This window comes from Narcine bancroftii, chromosome 1 (assembly GCF_036971445.1).
Source record: "Narcine bancroftii isolate sNarBan1 chromosome 1, sNarBan1.hap1, whole genome shotgun sequence".
In the NCBI taxonomy this organism is placed as follows: domain Eukaryota; kingdom Metazoa; phylum Chordata; class Chondrichthyes; order Torpediniformes; family Narcinidae; genus Narcine; species Narcine bancroftii.
Window position 1 is genome coordinate 374,961,517 of NC_091469.1, and position 19,834 is coordinate 374,981,350.

The 19,834-nt window shown below is 38.4% G+C and overlaps 1 protein-coding gene across 7 annotated transcripts in view; it reads left to right on the forward strand.

The window, feature by feature from the left end:
• The window catches only part of sycp2l (synaptonemal complex protein 2-like), a 145,696-nt gene that overhangs the window by 82,919 nt on the left and 42,943 nt on the right, over positions 1–19,834 (forward strand). For 6 of the 7 annotated variants that reach the window (XM_069913360.1, XM_069913359.1, XM_069913361.1 and 3 more), the window contains exons 18-19: positions 13,114–13,165; positions 16,778–16,845. The exons of the other annotated variant lie outside the window; for it this stretch is intronic. In XM_069913360.1, the coding sequence (XP_069769461.1) occupies positions 13,114–13,165; positions 16,778–16,845 (120 nt within the window). The remainder of the gene's footprint in view (positions 1–13,113; positions 13,166–16,777; positions 16,846–19,834) is intronic. 7 annotated transcript variants of the gene reach the window in all.

Below are 19,834 nucleotides of genomic sequence, written 5' to 3' on the forward strand. Positions count from 1 at the left end.
ATCTATCCTTGTGCCATTTGTTTTAAGGCTAACCAGGAGGAATATGTTGTTGTTCCTCAAGTTTGCAGTTGGCCTCATTATAGGAATAGCTGAGGACGGATTTGTCTGCATAGGAATGGTGACCAAAATTGAAGTGATTGGCCACAGGAAGTTCAAGCTTGGACCCAGAAAGAGCGTAGGGGCTTGATTATAAATTTGTTGCTCAGAGACTCATAATATTCTTCTACTTATGCTAAATTAAAAGTACCTTTTTTTTGTTGTAGGATTGTGTCAGTTTCTGACTGAATTGGACTTGACCTAGTCCTTTAGCTTTCTGAAATATTGTACACACCAACATACCATGTTGCAGACAGCATTCACTGTGAGCACTACAGCAAACTAAAGGGTGCCTGGTGCCCAGGAAAATGAAGACGACACTCTATCTCTTCAATCAATTTGATTGAAGGATTGTGTTTAACTGCACAAGGACTGTAAAGGAAACATGTGTTGGTGGTTCAATGCCAAATTTGGTTAAGAGTGAATGAGAGAATGGATTATAAAAGAAACAAACAAAAACCTGACCAGATTTTTAAATATTCTTGTCTTTAATTGGAGAGACCCATTTTTTCTCTTGCTGGTTGAACAATAATGAGCAGAGAATATTAAGATAAATGGTGTAATAAGGGAACTGCAAGTGTGACAGATTGTTATTTTATATTGCATATTGATATATTTTAAAGGAGATAAATTGTGGCAAGTCTATTTAGTTTAGGTCACATACAAACACTTTAAAACAGATCTCATTTTAAACTGCCAGAGCTCTGCTCAAGTCAGACAGTCCAGGCTCTGAGTGTGAGTGCCATTGCAGAAACTTTGAAGAATGCCTGTAAGGACTTCACAAGTAGGTGGACATGCTGTGGAGTAATGGATTATTGTTTTGGAAAGCAACAGATGAATGAACTCGGAAGTTTAGGTCCAGAGCTGCAGTCTGCCTGAGTTCAGTGGCTGTTCTAAGAGGGTCATGTGGTTTTCTCTGAGTGAGAGAGAGAGAGAGAGAGAATGTTCAGTTCTATAGTTTAGCAGCAGCAGCTGGGACTGGAACAGGACAAGCTGGAAAGCTTGTGGAAACCCCCATTTTGAAGATAAGTTGTGAGTTGTTAGTTCAGCCTGGTCAGAGCCCTTATGGTCCATACAAGAGGAAAGGACTGGCTGCATAATGTTTCACTTGAAATAAGGGAAACAAAAGAGGAACTCAGTGGTGACCTGAAAGAAAGAGGTTATCATCTGGTGGGCAAGTTTCTTTGGCAAGACGCTGAAGTGGTTGATCTAAAGGAATTAGTTGTGGGTGTCCAACGAGCAACAAATCTCTCTCTGAAAACCAACAAAAACCTTCCTGAATGGTAGCCATTTCCTTTTAAAACACCAAAGCCTGGTGAAATTCATAAATGTTAAATTCTGTGCACAGTATAATAATTGCCTGCAACCAATGAACTTGGAGGAATGAGAAGTGAGATTGGACGGTGAATCAAAGAACTTTTCTGAACTTACACACACATATTACAAGCATGTGCGCTTAGAATTAGAAGGGGGTTAAGTTAGGTAAGTTATAGTAATAAGTTAGTTTGATATTTTTTTCATGTTTAAAGATAATTGAAAGCAACTTTTGTTTAAGTAATTATTTGTCTTGGTGAATTTATATTGCTGCTGGGTTTTAGGGTCCTCTTGGGGCTCGTCTTTTCACATTGAAAAGTGGAGTTTTGAGATGTTGAACATTTGGAGTTTTTGTGATTTATTATTTAATTTTTCCAAGCTAATTTAAACCTTGTGTGTGTGGAAAACAACAGCAATGGGTGTTGATACATTTTTGTCACAACCATCACCTGCAGAGCGAGAGAAAAGAGGAACTGATGGTTATTTCCAAGCATTAAAGTTGACTGAAGTCAAACATTGGATGAGGAAAATACAAATACAGAGGATTATAGTGAAATATAATATAGATGAGGAAACATTTGGTGAGAAAGACTTAGAAAATTTTCTAGAGGTTAGATCTGTTGAATTGCAATTAGAAATGGACAAATTGAGGATTTTGGAAGAAAGAGAAATGGAATGTTGAGTTACAGAAACAACAAAATGAGGCAGAAGAGGCTGAAAAACTGAGAGGAGGGTGAAAAGTGGAGGAAAAATTAGTTAGAGGAAGCTGAAAAAGGAGAATGATGTAAGACAAAGAAAATATGACATGGAAAAAATTAGAGAAGTTAAAAATTGAGATGGATGGAGGTAAGAGAATTGAAGCTGTAACTCCTGAGGAAAAGTATTTGGCTAGTTGAGAGGTAAATAGAGTTCATCAGGTGGTCATTCCTAGAATTTACTGGAATAAAATTTTAAATCTAGCCCACAGTACACCGTGGGTTGTAATCATGTTGTAAAGAAAAGCATGAATAAGATTTAGAGACAATTTTTCTGGCCTGGTTTGAGGAAGGATGTTGTAAATTACTGCAAGACATGTCACTTTTGTCAGGTTGTGGGGAAACCTAACCAGGGTCCTCTAGTGGCTCCATTACAACCTATTCCTGTTGTTGAGGAACCTTTCACTAGTGTTATTATGGATTGTGTAGGTCCCCTGTCTAAAACGAAGACTGGGAATCAGTATTTGTTAACAATTATGTGTACAGCATTGAAATTTCCAGGGGCTATACCATTAAGGAATATTAAAGACAAAATGGTAGTAAAGGCTCTAAAAAGATTTTTCACAGTTTTTGGATAACCTAAAGAGATCCAGAGTGATCAACGATCTAACTTTATGTCTGAGTTGTTTCAGCAGTTGATTTATGAGTTGGGAATAAAACAGATCATTCCATCTGCATACCATCCTGAAACTCGGGGAGCTTTGGAAAGATTTCATTCTACTCTTAAAAAATAAGATGAGGATTTATTATCTGGAGAGTGGGAAAGATTGGGTTAAAGGTATTAATTTATTGTTATTTAAAGCAGGGGAGGCTCTGCAGGATTCATCAGGTTTCAATCCTTTTGAAATTGTGTTTGGACATCAGGTTAGAGGACCTTTAATGTTGATAAAAGAACAGTAGGTTAATTAGGATGCGCAGTTGGACTTGCTGGATTATGTTTCTATATTTAAAGATAGGTTACAAAATGTGTGGACTTTGGATCAAGAGAATTTAGAAATGGCTCAGGGTAAAATGAAGTGTTTATTTGACAAGAAAGCTCAAGTGAGGAATTTTAAGACAGGAAATAAAGTATAGATTTTGTTCCCAACACATGACAATCCTTTGAGAGCTAAATTTTCTGGACTGTAAATAGTTAAATCAAAAGTGAATGATGTTAACTATGTTGTTAATACTCCAGATTATAGGAATAAAACTTGGGTTTGTCACATAAATATGATTAAACCTTGTGAGGATAAGGATAGTGGAGAACAATCTGTATCTGAGGTGTGAGTTGCTGACAAGGTTGAGGAAGTTATGAATCTGATTATGGAAGCAGAATTTTGTGAGGGTAACCTTAAAGAATCTATGGTTCCTGTGCGCCTGTCTAACTCAGCAATTTTGGAAAATCTGGAGGAAAACTTGGGCCATCTTAAGACGGATGCAGTTGAAAGAATTAATTTTGAAATATGCAAATCTGTTTACAGATGTGCCAAAAAGGAAGTCAGTGATTTATCATGATGTGGGAGAGGCAAGTCTCATAAAACAATACCCATATACAATAAACATTCAGAAGAGTAAAATTATGGATCAGGAGGTGGAATATATGTTGAGAAATGATGTTATTAGACCTTTGAACTCCGATTGGAGTTCTCCTTGTATTCTGGTACTTAAACCAGATGGAACTGTTAGATTCTGTACAGATTACAGGAAAGTTAATTCAGTAACTAAAACAGATGCTTATCCTATTCCAAGAATAGATGACTGTATTGATAAAATTGGGAAAGCTAAATTTCTTACTTAGGTGGATTTGTTGAAGGGTTACTGGTGTGTGCCTTTAACTGATAGAGGAAAGAATATTTCGGCTGTTGTAATACTATCTAGTTTATATGAATATAATTTGTTACCCTTTGGCATGAAAAATGCCCCTGCAACATTCCAAAGGATGATTAATTCAGTAATCCAAAGATTAACACATACAGATGCTTATATTGATGACACAAAAGGTGACACATGGGAAGAACATCTGAGGGAACTGGAAAATAGTTTGCAAGATTATCCAAAGCAAACTTAACTGTTAATTTGGACATGCTACTGTAACATATTTAGGTCATGTAGTTGGCCATGGCAAAGTTGTACTTTTTCAAGCTAAGGTGAATGCAAATTGTGAATTTCTTATTCCCAATGGCAAGAAAGCAGTGAGAAAGTTTTTAGGAATGGCAGGATATTATGGGAGATTTTGCTAAGGTTGCTCATCCTTTAACCAACCTTTTGAAGAAAGGGGAGAAATTTGTGTGGACTAAAAGAGAGTCAGAGCTTTAGGAAATTTAAAGGAGATGCTATGCCATTATCCTGTTTTAAAATTTCCTGATTTTTGACAGATGATTTTCTTTAGCAGTGGACGCCCGTGAGGGGGAAGCAGCTCGGGTATTCTTTGTTCAGCAAGGAGCGCTCTCATTTCTCAGGTGATAGTGAATGCTCTGAGGTCTTTCACCCTTTTGACGAATGGAAACTTAGAATAGTAATGGGCTACTATTAAAAACGACTCTCTATTCTCGGTGAACAAGTCTGCTCCCACTGTGTGCCATGGCCTGACAGGTACCTCTGTGGAAATCATTTCCACTTTTTGTTTTAAGTTTCTGTTCATCCTTCTTGATATCTTTTTTGTCTGGATCTCATAATTGACAGAGATCAACTGCAACTCCCAGCTGCTATCCAAACCTAGAATTGCTGGTCCATCTGCATCTACCACATAGAATGTACAGAGGATGTACTTTCCCTTAAGGCAACCATTGATCTTAGCTCTCCCTAGCTGCTTGATCGTAAGTTCACCATAGACCGTTAATGTGACATTTGCTTCTTCCAATATACCATCTTTTGGATACCCTTCTATTATGTTCTCTGGGAAGGACATTGCCTGTGATCCAGTATCCAGCTTCAACTTTAGATAAAATGTTGTAGGCTTGTTCTGGATTGTCCTCTGTATTTGGATCCTTGTGTGCAACTCACTTCCTTCTTTCTTCTTACCTGACATCTCATGAAGGTGTATGGATTCTATATTCAGTATCTGGGTGTCGGAGTCTTATTTGTTGTTTCCTTTTATGTGGTGGATCTTCTCCTTGTCTTTTTTTTTCTTCACTGGTGTGGTGGTATGAGGTATTACACCACTGTAACAACCAGTTACTGACCTAAACCACCCATTCCTTCCCTCTGACCCCTTCCAGGAGATTTCCTAATTAAGGTCCCGACCCAAGACATTGACCCCAGATCACTTCCTGTTCGGATCCAGGCCAGATGCTCTCTGAGTCCTAGTTAATGTCTTGACTAATAAAAGCTTTTTGACTCCGATCTACTGCCTCATGGAGTCACTTGATTGCCTATCAACTGGTATTACTGTTTTCTTCATACCAGACTTGCACATCTTCACCCAGTGGTTTGCTTTACCACAGGCTCTACATTCAAAACTGTGTGCAGGGCATTTGTTTCGGTCATTGAAAGGGTGTTGTCTGCCGCACTACCTGCAGGTCTTGGGGGTTTGCACTTTTCTCATTGTGTTCTTTACAGCATCAACCCTGCCTTCTCTTTGCTGTGGATGGGTCTGCATAGATATGGATTTCACTTGCATCCTATGGCTTTGAAAGCTCTGTGTCTATAGCTTCAGCCAGCTTCAAGATATCCTTCCCTATAAGAGACTTTTCCACTTCAGGATGGGCACACCCCCATATTAGTTGATCAACTATTCTTTCCTCTATATCCTTAAATCTGCATTTTACAGCAACAATTTTTAGTCTAGTGAGGAAGTTATCAACAGTTTCATCAGTCTCTTTCATTAAGCCTTGAAATGCATTGTGTTTAATTTTATGATTAGACCTGGGTTCAAGGTGAGAAGGTGCAAATATCTGCTCTGGATCATTTTTCTCCACCTCTGTAAGCTCTCAGCTATTAAATAAGTCAAGGCCTTGCTCCCCTGTCCAGAGAAATATAGAACTGACCTTCTCCTCTGCTGTTGCATTTTTAAAATAACTTTTGAATGCTAAATTGCACTTCTACTGAAACTTTTAAAAGATTCAACAATGTCTTCAGCCTCCCAGTCCATCACTGGGTGAGCTGCTGTTGCTCCAGTGAGAAGGGTGTATTCTTACACGGTTACAAAATAGTTCGTTATCCTGACTATATAACAGCCATTATTAGGGAGCATAAACTGGTCATTTAATAATTTAAAAAAAACACTTTCACACTAACAATTCTGGTCTAGAAACTGTTAGTGCATCTTTTCACAAATGTATTTTTTGAAGATGGTGAAAGGAGTAAATTTAATCTGTCGTTCATGACATTTTCAATTGCTTTCTAGTACTTTTTGGAAAAGGACATTAGAAATTTCATAAGTGTAAACTTGCATGTCATGGCTGTTGGAGTTTAGAGATAAATCAATAGGAAAATATATAGTTTTACAGAAGGTGATGTGCTTTAAATCTTTGGATTCTGTACAATCCCTTGCAGATGTCAATCGGGAGATGACTATCATTCTACCACTCTCTGATTTAATGTAGCAAATGTTTAATTTTTAAAAATCTCAAACCTTTTTGGACTTGAATGTGATTTGTTTCTTCTGGTGAATGAAGTCAAGTCCAAACTTCCTTCCCATGGTGTAACCACAACCATATTCTGTATGAACCACATATGGAAAATCATTCTCTCCTCAGCATTGCAATCCATTGATATCTCTGTTCCTTCTCGAGCTAACCTCACGAATGCCAAAGATGGAAGTTGTTTCATCTTGTATTCATATGTGTGAGTTTTTAGACAATACATGGATGAAGGAAAAGATTCTTTACTTAAACCTTGTGGTAAACAGCACCATGAGGCTGCAAGCCTCCATTTCAGGTCTAACATACTGTGTGTCAGCCCCCTGCTGGCAGCCAAGTCTAATCAAAGAGTAAGGCCTTGCTAGTTGTATTGCAACATGGTCACTATCATTACATCACCCTTTCTTAAAACAAAAGTAGCTTACTTTTAACTAACATGTTTTCTTTGTATAACTCTGCAATTTTTGTTTTAACACCAGGAATTTGCATTTTCATTATTATAAGCATTGTTAACATTTTTAAAACTTGTTTTGTGTGTTCACATTTACATACACTAAAACTTGAAGAGCGAATAAGATAGCACTACTTCATTCTATAAAGGAGTCTTTAAATTTGCTCATCGAGTCTCTTAGGAGGATTCACGTATCTTGATGATCTCCTGATTGATTGTCCTTGAATCTGAGTTGTTGCTCAGACGATGCCTTCTCAGATGTGCATTCAGTTTGTTCAAAAGTATCCGTCTTTCCATCTACTGTGGCTGGTCCCATTTGAAGATCTCGATGACTTCTTTGCAGAACAGCACCTTCATGTCTGAATGGTGTATGATCTTGGTTGGACTTCACTAAGGACAGTTCTCTTCTGAGTCCATAAGTTCGTTTTGTCTTTTAGCCTTACTTGGTCACCAGTGTGGAGTTCCTGTAGGTTTTTTTGTTTCTCAGTCAGTAATACTTTTGCTTTTCTTTCTGTTGTTCTTTGAATTTCCTCATTTTCTCCCCCTCTTTTGTTTTTAGGAGGTTCTCCTGAATGGGTAGGTTTGATCTTAGCCTACATCCCATAAGGAGTTGTACTGGTGACTACCACACTTGAGTCACATTGTGCGGTATACTAGCATGCTCTGGTTGAAGTCTGTTCCATTGTCTTTTGCCTTGTTCATCAGTTTTTTCATTGTCTGTACTGATTTTTTTCCACTAGACTATTGGATAGTGGAAAATGAGGACTTGACATAATGTGTACAAAGTCCCACTCTTTGGCAAACTTTCAGAACTTTAAATTGCAAAACTGGGGTACATCGTCTGTGAAGACCTCGCTTGCCATGCCATGTCTGGAGAATATGGCTTTCATACCTGTTATTACAAAATCTGCAGTGGTGGTGTTCAGTTTACACACCTCTGGATACAGGGAGTAATAGTCTGTGACTACAAGATAGTCCTTCCCTTGACATTCGAATTGGTCAGTGCCTACCTTCTGGTAAGGTCTGTATGGTGCTGGGTGTGGCTTTAGTAGTTCTGCAGAATTGTTTGCTTGATATTTCTGACATATTTGTCAGAATATCATTGTTGATTCTTGGCCAATACATCACCTCTCGTACTCTTTTCTTACACTTTTCGATTCAGATATGTCCTCCATGAATCCTTTTTAGCATCTCTTTTCTCAGACTCTTTGGGATGAGGGTTTTACTTCCTTTGTAGATGACGTCTTCAACCACGGATAGTTCGGCCCTGCAGTTCCAGTACTCTGAAACATCAGGTGAGTGCCCTGCTTCATGTTGGGCCATCCATCCAAGATTTTTTTTTTCTCAGTTGTCTCTGTTTCATCTTTGTTTGTCTCTGATTTTATGAGCTCCATTTTTGCATCTGATATGGGCAGTGCATTTGTGATCATGTCCACGAAGGCATTCACGTCTTCATCTATTTTGGTGTTTGTGGGGTCTCTCATGTCAACAGCTCTAGATAACGTGTCTGCTGTGTAAATTAGCTTATCCAGAGTGTATGCTACATTTAGCGTAAAGTGTTTCAGCCTAATCATCTTTCTTTATATCCTAAGTGAACATTCATTTAATGGCTTTTGGAACAATGCAATCAAGGGCTTTTGGTCAATCTCTACAATGATTGCTTGTCCTGACACAAATTGATGAAATCTTTCACAGGGCCTATGTGATGCTGAGCAGCTCCTTTTCAATTTGAGCGTATCGTGTCTCCACATTTGTCATTGAGCGTGATGCATATGCATTGGGTTGCCAGTCATCATATTTTTACAGAAGAACTGCTCCGAGCCCACTATGTGATGTGTCTGATGATATCTTGATGGGTCTCTTTGGGTCGTAAAACCTCAGAACTGGTTCCTCTGTGAGCAGTTTCTTTAGTTCGCTCCATGACTTTTCATGTTCATGATTCCACTCCCATTCAATGTTCTTTTCTGTTAGTCTTCTCAATGGAGCCATCTTTTCTGAGAGGTTGGATATGAATTTACCCATATAGTTGACCATTCCATTAAATATCTGTATGTCCTTTTTGCATTGTGATATTGGCATGTTCCCAATGGCGGTCACCTTTCTGGGATCTGGTCTGATGCCCTCACTGCCAATAATATCTCCTACAAATGTTAGTTCTGTCACCCCGAGCTTTAGGTTTGCTTTCCTTGTTGCTTTCAGCACTGTTTCCTTAGTCTCTCATCGTGCTCCATTCACGTGGTTCCCCATGCTATGATGTCGTCCATTAAGATATCAACTCTGTCCAGGTGCTCATAGACTTATGGATAGTTTTGTGATATACTTCAGAGCTGAGGTAATTCTGAATGGTAACCTTTGGAATCTGTATATGCCAAATGGACTATTGAACGTACACAGTCTTGAACTTGCTTCATCCAATTTTAACTGCCAAAATCCTGATGATGCCTTTAACTTACTGAAAAACGTTGCATTTGCAAACTGTGACATGATTTCTTCATGTGTCAGAAGCTTAAAGTGTCCTCTCTTTATTGCTCTGTTTAGAGCTCTTGAATCCAGGCAAATTCTAAGTTTTCCATTCTTCTTGCCAACAACAATGAGTGGACTCACCCACTCCATTGGCTCATCTATCTTCTAAATCAAATTCAGGCTTTCCATCCTGTCCAGCTCTGCCTTTAGTTGCTTTTTAAGTGCAAGTGGAACTTTTCTGCATGGATGTACATTTGGTGGCACATGTTTATCCACTCTGATCGTATGTTCTCCTGGAAGGCAACCTAGACTCATAAATAGATCATTATACTCTTTCATGAGTTCATCATAGACTATCTCTCCTTCACTTTCCATAATGAGGACTCTTTTTACCAGGTTCAGTTTCTCACAGGCTGTTAAACCTAGTATGGCCTGTACATCCTTTGGTAGCACGATGAATGCTGCATGTGCTCTTTGTCCTTGTGTTTCACTTTGACCATGCATTTTCCTTGTACTGGTATATCGGTACCTGAATATCCTGTCACCTTCACTTTTGTTCCATACATCTTTGGTCTGGGTCTAATTTTCTTAAAATGAGTCTCTGATATTACATTAATTTGTGCTCCAGTATCCAAATGTATAGGTCATTCACTTTTGATCTCAACATCTATCCCCTATTTTCTTTCTTATTTTCAATCACAACATTTACATAGAATTCCTCTATCTCCCTTTCATCTACTGCATGAACCTTGGTTTGTTGCACTTGGTTCCTACAGCAATGGGCATAATGGCTGCTTTTGTTGCACATATAGCATGTTTTACCATATGCTGGATACTTTTTTGGTAGGTGTTGTGCACCACATCAACGACATGGCTTTTTATTGTCCCTTTCATTTTGTTCATTGGCCACGCCTCTCTTTCCACTTTGGCATTGTTTTTGTTAAATGGTTTATGTCTTTTCTTGCTCACTGCATCCACGTTGCAGCTAGTTTCACTGAAAAGCAATTTTACAGTTTCTGCAGCTCTACAGGGTGCTATGGCTTTTTCCAGGTCTAGATTTTGCTATCTTAGCAACACAAGTCTGTCAATCAGCGAGTTGGTCATTCCACCAAATTCACAAGTTTTTCTTCTGTTTCTCGATTCAATCTCATATTGGTCAATACTTTCTTCCATTTTCTATATACATATGAAAAATCTGTGCCTCTTAAACATCACGTTACGTTTAGGTATGCAGTATGCCTCAAACAGTTCCATTATTTTTGCTTAGCTGTCTTAGCAGTCTTTCCCTTAGACATTATTTGGAATACCACACACAAGTCTTCAATCAGCTAGTTGGTCAATCCACCAAATTCACACATTTTTCTTCTGTTTCTCAATTCAATCTCATACTAATCAATACTCTCTTCCATTTTCTATATACATTTGAAAAATCTGTGCCTCTCAAATGTCACATTACGTTTAGGTATGCAGTATGCCTCAAATAGTTCCATTATTTTTTCCAGTTTCATTTTGTCTCCTTTGGCAGCAAATGTGAAGTAATTATACACTTCCAAGGCTTCATCACCCATGACATATAAGAAAATGGATGCTTTAACTTTATCATTTGTCAGCTCCGACTGCCACTAAATACAATCCAAAATGCTGTTTAAATCTGTTCAAATTTTTAGCCACATTATCTATCAGCTGAAGTGTCATTGCTAGATGTAGTCCTTCCATTTTTCACTGTGTTGGCTTCTCTTCACTGATTAGTTGCTGACTTTAGATTTTACCATTTAAAGTATTTCCATCTAATTTCCTTCATCCCATTTCTGACACCATGTTTCATCTTGTATTTGTATGTGTGAGTTCTTAGGCCACACATGGATGAAGGAAAGGGTTCTTTACTTTAAAGTTGATGTAAACAGCACATGAGGCAGGCCATGAGGCTGCAAACTTTCATTACAGATCTTACATACTGTGGGTCAGCACCGGGCTGGCAGCCAAGTCTAATCAAACGGTAGGGCATTGCTAGTTGCATAACAACCATGATCCCTATCATTATAGAAGGGACAATGGGCCATTCAGCCCTTCCTGCCAGCTGGTCACCGATCTTTTGCCTCCATTTCATTTTCCAGCTCTTGCATCATAATGCAAAAAAAGAAATTGCTGGGAATAAAAAAATAAACCATTAGATCAGGCAACATCTGTGGATTCACTAACAGATTAATCCTTTAAAATCTAAAAATTTATGCACTCAGTGCAGTTAACAAAGCAGTCCTTCCAGCACTATTATAGCACCACTGACCCATGTTCAAATCCGCCACTGTCTATAAGGAGTTTGTACTTTCACCCCATGACCCACGAGAGTTTCTTCTGGGTGCTCTGCTTTCCTCCCAAGTTACATAGATCTATGGGATTGGTAGGTGTAATTGGGCAGTATGGGCTCATGGGCCGGAAGTGCCTGTTACCATGCTGCATCTCTGAATTAAAATCAGTAAGTTCAAGTCTTCAATTTCCTCCAGAAGAGATTTACAATGGCCCTCACAGTGAAGAAACATCCTCCAGTATATACTGAATGTCGAACCTCTTGTTTTGGGACACTGAATGCAGCCAAGGGAAGCATGAATTCTGCATCCACCCTGCTAAAACCCTAAAATTGTGGAGGTTTCAATTGGCTCATCTTTCATTTTTCTAAACTCCCAGACAGAAATCGAGTATGCCCATTCGTCCCTTCATCATCAAAACTGCTGTTCCGGGAATTGATCTAACGAACCTCTGTTTAATTCTGTTGGAGGCATGTCCTCCTGTTGGTAGGGGATGCCAGACCTGTACTCAACATTCAAGATGTGTTGTATATGTTTAATATTTATTGGTTTTAGAGGGGGGGGAGAAAAGGGGGAAAATGTCACTGTGTATATTTAATGAGAAACGTTTGTACATATTTTAGTTGATATGGTTCATAGTGTGAGAAATTTTTAAAAAATTAAACAAACAATCAAGATGTGGATTTGCCCAGAAGCCTGAGTAATTGGGCCAACATATCTCTAAACTGGTACTCCACTCCCTTGCATTGAAAGCTCACATGCTCTCTGCTTCACCGCCCACATTCACTTTCAGCAATTTGTTTACTACCATATCCAGGCCTTTCTGAATACCAGATTTCAATCTTTTTCTAATCTTCTTTCCACAAAACAAATCAGTTGTGTTCTTGGCCATTTTGTAATCCCCAAAAGATGCCTGAGCATCCTCCTGAGAGAACCCACTCCCATCTAGTTTTCTATCATCAAAAATCCCTCTTGCAAAATCAGACTCCCCTTCTCTGTAAGTGGTTTAGATCCTTTAGATCTGACCTAATAAATTGATACATTGATTGAAATTTTGGCCCAAGCTCTTGTTAAGTCTTCAGTCATTTCAGTATTTTGTTTTTGAAAGAAATAACAGCAATGGGAAAATAGATTACAATTTGCTTTGTCTATCTTTTGTTTCCTACAAGGCACGATGTTTTTGAATTTGATTCCTCCTCTGATTCTGCAGGGAAATTACAGGTGAGTAAATAAATTTATCTCATGGAGAAGTTTGTGTTTGCACAGTGGTCCAGAGACCACAGTGGTCCAGTGGTTGTATTTGTATTGTCAGATGATTCTAAACTGGAGCCTGACATTCCCATCTCTTGGTTGCTTTGTAATTTCATCTTGTACAACCGATAAATGCTAGAAGCACTCAACAGGATAGGTAGCATCAGTGGAAAGAGAAACCATTCACATTTCAGTTCAGACATTTTGCAGAGCTGGGAAGAAGCTAGTTTCAAGAGATCTGAGGAAGAATTTTATCACCTGAGTGGGTGGTTGGAATCTGGAATGCTTTGCTTGACACAGGCAGTCTCACAACATTTAACATTCAGTTAATCATCCAGGCATGGAGGATATGGACAAAGTGCCGGACAACCTTGTGTTGATGGATACTTTATGGTTAGCATGGACATGATGGGTTGAAGGGACTGTTACTGTGCTGCAGAATTTTGACATGCTCCCTGTAATGTCGTAATGTGTGTAAGCTGTGATGTAGCGAGTGATTTCAGCTATTTTTGCATGACTCCTTGTTATTTAAAATTTCTTCTATATGGTAAGATGCCTTAATCATGTGGGTGCTATCATTCAGGTGTCTGGGTATGCACTCTTGGATCACTCTGCTTTTATTTTCTGTCCTTCTTGGGTTCAATAACTTTTTGTTTAGCAACAGCTTCTTGAACCACCCCCCCCACCCCCCCACCCCCCACGTCTGCCTGTACTACTCTAACCTTAAATGTAAACTGCTAGAGGAGCATGAAAAGATTTGCTTGCACTACTGAAACTTTAGTTATTTTTCTTTCGAAAAACTACTTATTTATCTATACTTTATATTTATTTTCTCTTTTTCTGCCTTAGCACGCTGTAGTAATTTAATTTATACCGTTGTGGTTGGTGTGTTTTGAGTATCAGTTTAGCGGCAGCAAGCAAAAATGTTGGTGCATCTTTACGTTGTACAATTACAATATACTCTTTATCTGTAAATCAGTGGTTCGCAACATTTTTTTCCACTCACATACCACTTTAATTATTCCCTATGCCATCGGTGCTCTGTGATTAGTATAGGATTGCTGAAGGTGGTATGTGAGTGGGAGGGGAAGGTTGAGAACCACTGCTCTGGACCCAATTGTTATGGAAATATTTTGCTTGAGGAAAATTATCACTGGCCCATTTCCTTTGGGGTTATGAAACTGCACATAACGAGTCAATTAGGTACAATTAAAACAGTGGGTTTTAAACTTTTTCTTTCCACCCACATACAACATTAAGCAATCCCTTACTCATCACGGAGCACTTATGGCATAGGGATTACTTAAAGTGATATGTGAGTGGAAAGAAAAAGGCTGAGAATTACTGCTGTACATTGTTCTTGTATGCAAGATTGAGGGGAATAGATTGGGCAGGCAGCCAGCATTTTCTACCAGCGCAGTTATAGCCAATACCAGAGGACATCTGTTTAAGGTGAGTGGAGGAAAGTTCAGGGGAGTTCTGGAAGTAGTTTTTTTTTATGTATATGGAGATTAGTGACAGTCTGGAATGCATTGCCAGGGGTGGTGGTGGAGGCTGTTACAATAGGAATATTTAAAAAGCCACTTAGACATATGGATGTAAGAAAATAGTGGATTATAGGTGAGGTAGGGAAGAATTAAATTGTTGTGGAGTAGGTTTGCATAGGTTGCCACAACATCATGGGCTGAAGGGCCTGTACTATGCTGTTCTATGTTCTTTCTGACAGTAATTTCTCATCATCACCATGTTCCTCTCACTTCCTGGACTGAATTCTATTTCTCATCTTTGGTGAATTGGTTTCTCCCTGAACTCTACGTCTTTCTTTACTCTGAACCACACTACCCTTTCTTCTACACTCCTTACAAGCTTGTTAATTGTATTCACTGTATGTGGGACTGATCCTTGATGCATGCTTCTGAAAGCAGAAATGTTACACAGAGCCTGTTGAAACCCTCTTCAAACAGACTTTTACAGTCATTACTTTACACGGTCACCATTAACCCTTCCTGTTAACTGGCTAATTGTGGATTTAACTTGCTATTTGCCCACAGATGCCATAAACCACTTTTCTGATCAGCATCCCCTGTGAAATTTCATCAAATACCCCAGGTCAAGTTTCTGTAGGCAGAAAATAATACCTGATTTTTTTTTTTAATTGTCCTCTTTTATTGCCTCTTCAGATACATTCCAGTGTGAGGGCACAGGAGGGTCCAGTTGCTGGAATCGGCAACCAAAATAAAATCTGTTGGTAGAACTTGACAGGTCAATCAGCATCTGTGGGAGAAAAAGTGTTTAACATTTCAAGTCATGGTGAAAGGTTCGAACTCCAAACATTGTGCATCCTTTATCTCCCTCAGATGCTATGTGACCTGCTGAGCTCTTCCAACAGAGTATCTTCAAGTTCCAACATGAAACTGATCTGCAAATTTTAAAATTGCAGTGCACTTTGGAGCACTGATTAGAGTTGATGGGTGAATGGCATGGTGCACATTGGGGTGTGTGTAGCGATGCTCCAGTTTATGGATGATCTGTTGCTGGCTTGGGGAATATTGGAACTAGAGCAACCAAACCTACAGGTGTCTGAATAACAAATATGCTGGATAAAGTTGTAAAGAGAGCTTTTGGCATTATGACCTTCATAAATCAAAGTATTGTGTATAGGTGTTGGGATCTTATGATAAAGTTATATATGACATTGGTGAGGCCAAATTTGGAGTATTGTATGATGTTTTGGTCACCAAACTGCAGGAATAATATCAATTAGATAGAAAGAGTGCAGAGAAGGGACTTCAGGAACTGAGTTACAGGGAAAGATCAAACAGGTCAGGATTTTTTTTCCCTGGACTGTAAAAGAATAAGGGGAGATTTGGTCGAGTTACAGAATACAAAATTATGAATACTATAGATAAAGTAAATGCAAGTAGGCTTTTTACACTGAGGTTAGGTGAGATACAAACTAGAGGACATCAGTTAAGGGTGAAAGGGGAAAAGTTTACGGGGCATATCAGGCTGAACTTTTTCACACAAAGAGCAGTGGGAGCATGGAATGAGCTGCCATCTGAAGTGGTGAATGTGGACTCATTTTTCACCTTTTAAGAAAGATTTGGACAGATACATGGATGAGAGAGGTATGGAGGGCTATGGACTGAGTGCAGGTCAGTAGGACCAGGTAGATTAATAGAAAGGCTGAAGGGACTTTTTTATGCTGATATTCTTTGGATCTATGTGTTGTACTTTTGTAAATTAAATGTAAGGGGAAATGTATACAATTAATGGCAGCTCTCAAGTGATAGAGTTTATTGTCATATACATTGCTCAATTTTACTCAATGTATATATCTACATAAAATCATTCTTGCTGTGGCCAAACAGCCACTTTAAAAAAAAAACTAGATTATATTAAAAAAAGAGATGATGAATATAAAAGATCATCATCATATTGTAAGGGTCTGTGAATATTTTCTTCCAGATTTCCAGCATTTGTAATGTTTGTATTTTTTTATGATGATCATTTGATAATTTGGAAGCAAGGGAATGCAGACCTTGCGTTACATTGTTCCTTTTGTATCTGCTCTAATTATAGGTGCATGAAAGCAAAACAAAACTCCTTGGGAAGAGAAGTTCTTCTTGGAAGGGTGAAATGCAAAATGTGTATGTGATTATTTGTTCCTTGTTGCTGCTTCAGTAGTTTTTGTTGTGAGAAGAGGGAAGGAGAATGTTGAGGAGGACATAAAATAGCCGGTTATTTATTTTATAGAATGTATTAAAAGTAAATGATCAATTATGCAGTAAAGCATTTGCTATCCTGAAACAGTGGTGGAACTTCAAAGTATTACTGGGTGTAAATTATCTGGGTTTTTAAAGGCACCATGTTAAGTCCAGCCTTTTACCTCTCATGCAGGAAGATTTCCACAAACTTTCAGTATTTAAGTACCGATTTAGATGATGAGGAAATGTAAAATATATTCCCTCCCTTGAAGGTTCTGCCTGCTTTGGAGTATTTCCAGCATCTTGTGTTTTTATTTTGTCTTATCAATATCTGCCTTTGACCATTTAATTCATCTTGAAGTTTGAAGTCCTACTTTCTCCTGAATCTTGACCATTGAATGTCTCTCCTCTCCACTACATTGAGATAAAGGCATTGTTAATGTTGTTCAGTTATAATATTTAACATGACCTACTTAAAAATTATTACTTTCAGAGAAAAATGAGCAAGTTTTTCGGTGCCTGGGTTGTTATTGACAATTGGCTTGATTTTTGGAGAGAAAGACAGTAAACCTGTGCGAAGTAACTGGTGGATTGGACAGTGTCAAGTTCCATTCACAAATATATTGCTAATACTATGTTCAATCATAATATCTAATTTTCTTCCTTACTGCAAGGCAGTTGGCACCTTTCAAGGTGGCATGGTGATACAGTGGGTAGTGCTATTGACTGAGAAGTCCAGGAACCCCCAAACTCCATGTGTTCTGTGTGGAGTCTGGACCATCTTGTTGGCTTTCTTCTGAGTATTCTGGTTTCTTTCCATGCCCCAAAGAAAGCTATTCCAGTCTGTGCAATGTCCAACTTCAGCAGTCCATCCAATACTCTTATGAATCTCTTCAGCACCCTCTCCTTTGCTTATAGTGTTGTGACTAGAACTGTACCCAGTCCTCAAACTGTGATCTGTTGAATCTCCCAGCTGTTGTACTCCACATTCTGCTGATAAAACACACTCCTTTGACTTTACAACCACCTTGCTACATTTGACGCTAATTAAAGATTATTGTGTATGTAATCCAAGGTCCCTCTGTTCTCATACCGTGTTCACCATCTTCAAATTATTGGGTATTCCTTTACACCTCCGTCATCATTATTTCCCATCTCATTGGATTAAATTCCATTTGCCATTTTATTTCTATCTAATTGAAATATCCAACCCAATCATCTTCTCTCATCTACCATACCCTCCACAATGTTTCGGACAGGCTTTTTTTTCCCCCTTTGTCCCTGTGCTCTACAGTTTTAAACTATAATCAAGAAATTCACATGGAATGTGCACATTCCAGATGTTATTCAAGGTTATTTTTATACATTTTGGTGGACCATGTAGAAACTACAGCCCTTTTAATGCATAGTCCCCTCATTTCAAGGCACCATAATCTTTGTGATATAGCAATGGTAAGTACATTAAAGTTATCATGTTTAGTACTTTGTTGCATATCCCTTGCATGCAATGACTGGTTTAAGTCTGTGATTCATAGACATCACTAGGTTCTGAGTATCTTCGCTGGTACAATACCCAAAGGAGAAGGAATACTCATATTATTCGGGTAGACATAAAACATACTCAAGGATAGACCTGTTCCTGTTATCAGCCCACATCCAAGGGAGAGTTAGGAAAACAGAATATAAAGCTAGATTGTTATCGGATCACTCACCCCTGTTATTAGCAATAGAGCTGGAGGACATCCCACCGAGAACATATAGATGGTGATTAAACTCCATGCTATTTAAAAGACAGAATTTTAGAGAATTCATTCAGCGACAAATTAAAATGTACTTTGAAATAAATACGTAATCAGTGAAAGATAGTTTATACTATGGGATGCAATTAAAGTGTTCATCAGAGGGCAGATAATAAGTTATGTAACTAAGATGAAGAAGGACTACAATCGGGAAATAGAACAGCTGGAAAGGGAAATAGCAAGTACAGAAAAAGAATTAGTAATAAGGGAAGATACAACAAAAAGAAGAGAATTGACGGACAAAAAAATAAAACATGAAACACTACAAATATACAAGGTGGAGAAGAACATAATGAAGACAAAACAGAAATATTATGGAGCTAGGAGAAAAAACGCACAAAATACTAGCTTGGCAGCTTAAGACAGAACAAACTAAAAGAACGGTATTGGCATCAAGGAAAAAGGACAATCAAATTACATATAATCCAACGGAGATCAATGAAAACTTCAAGGAATTCTATGTGCAACTATATCGAATTGAGAACGAAGGGAAAGAAGACAAAATAGATGAGTTTCTAGCTAAAATTGAACTACCAAAATTGCAAGAAGAGGAGCAAAATAAATTAATAAAACCATTTGAAATAGAGGAAATACAGGATATATTAAAAAAACTAAAGATAAAACAGAGTGGAGTTGTTCTAGTGAACCGGTGCAGACTCGAAAGGCCGACATGGCCTGTTTCCACTCCGTAAATGGTTATAAGGTTATATGAAGGCATGCTCCATTGGATTTAGATTGTGTGACTGACTTGGCCATTCAAGAATTGTTCAGTTTTTAGCTTTGTAAAACTTTGTTGTTTAGTAGTATATTGTCTTGCTGTAGGATGAATTGCCGTCCAATGAGTTTAGATGCATTTGCTCGAATTTGAGAAGATGTTTCTATCCACGTTAGAATTAATTTTGCTGCTACCATCATCAGTTGCATCATCAATAAGTGTGCCAGTTCCTGTGTCAGCCAGGCCATAATACCCTGCCACATGTTTCACAAATGAAGTGGTATGCTTTGAATCTTGGGCAGTTCCTTTATATCTCCACACTTTGCTCTTGCTGTCACTCTGATACAGGTTAATCTTGGTCTCATCTGTCCACAAGACCTTTCCCAGAATCATGCAGGGTCTTTTAAATACTTCTTGG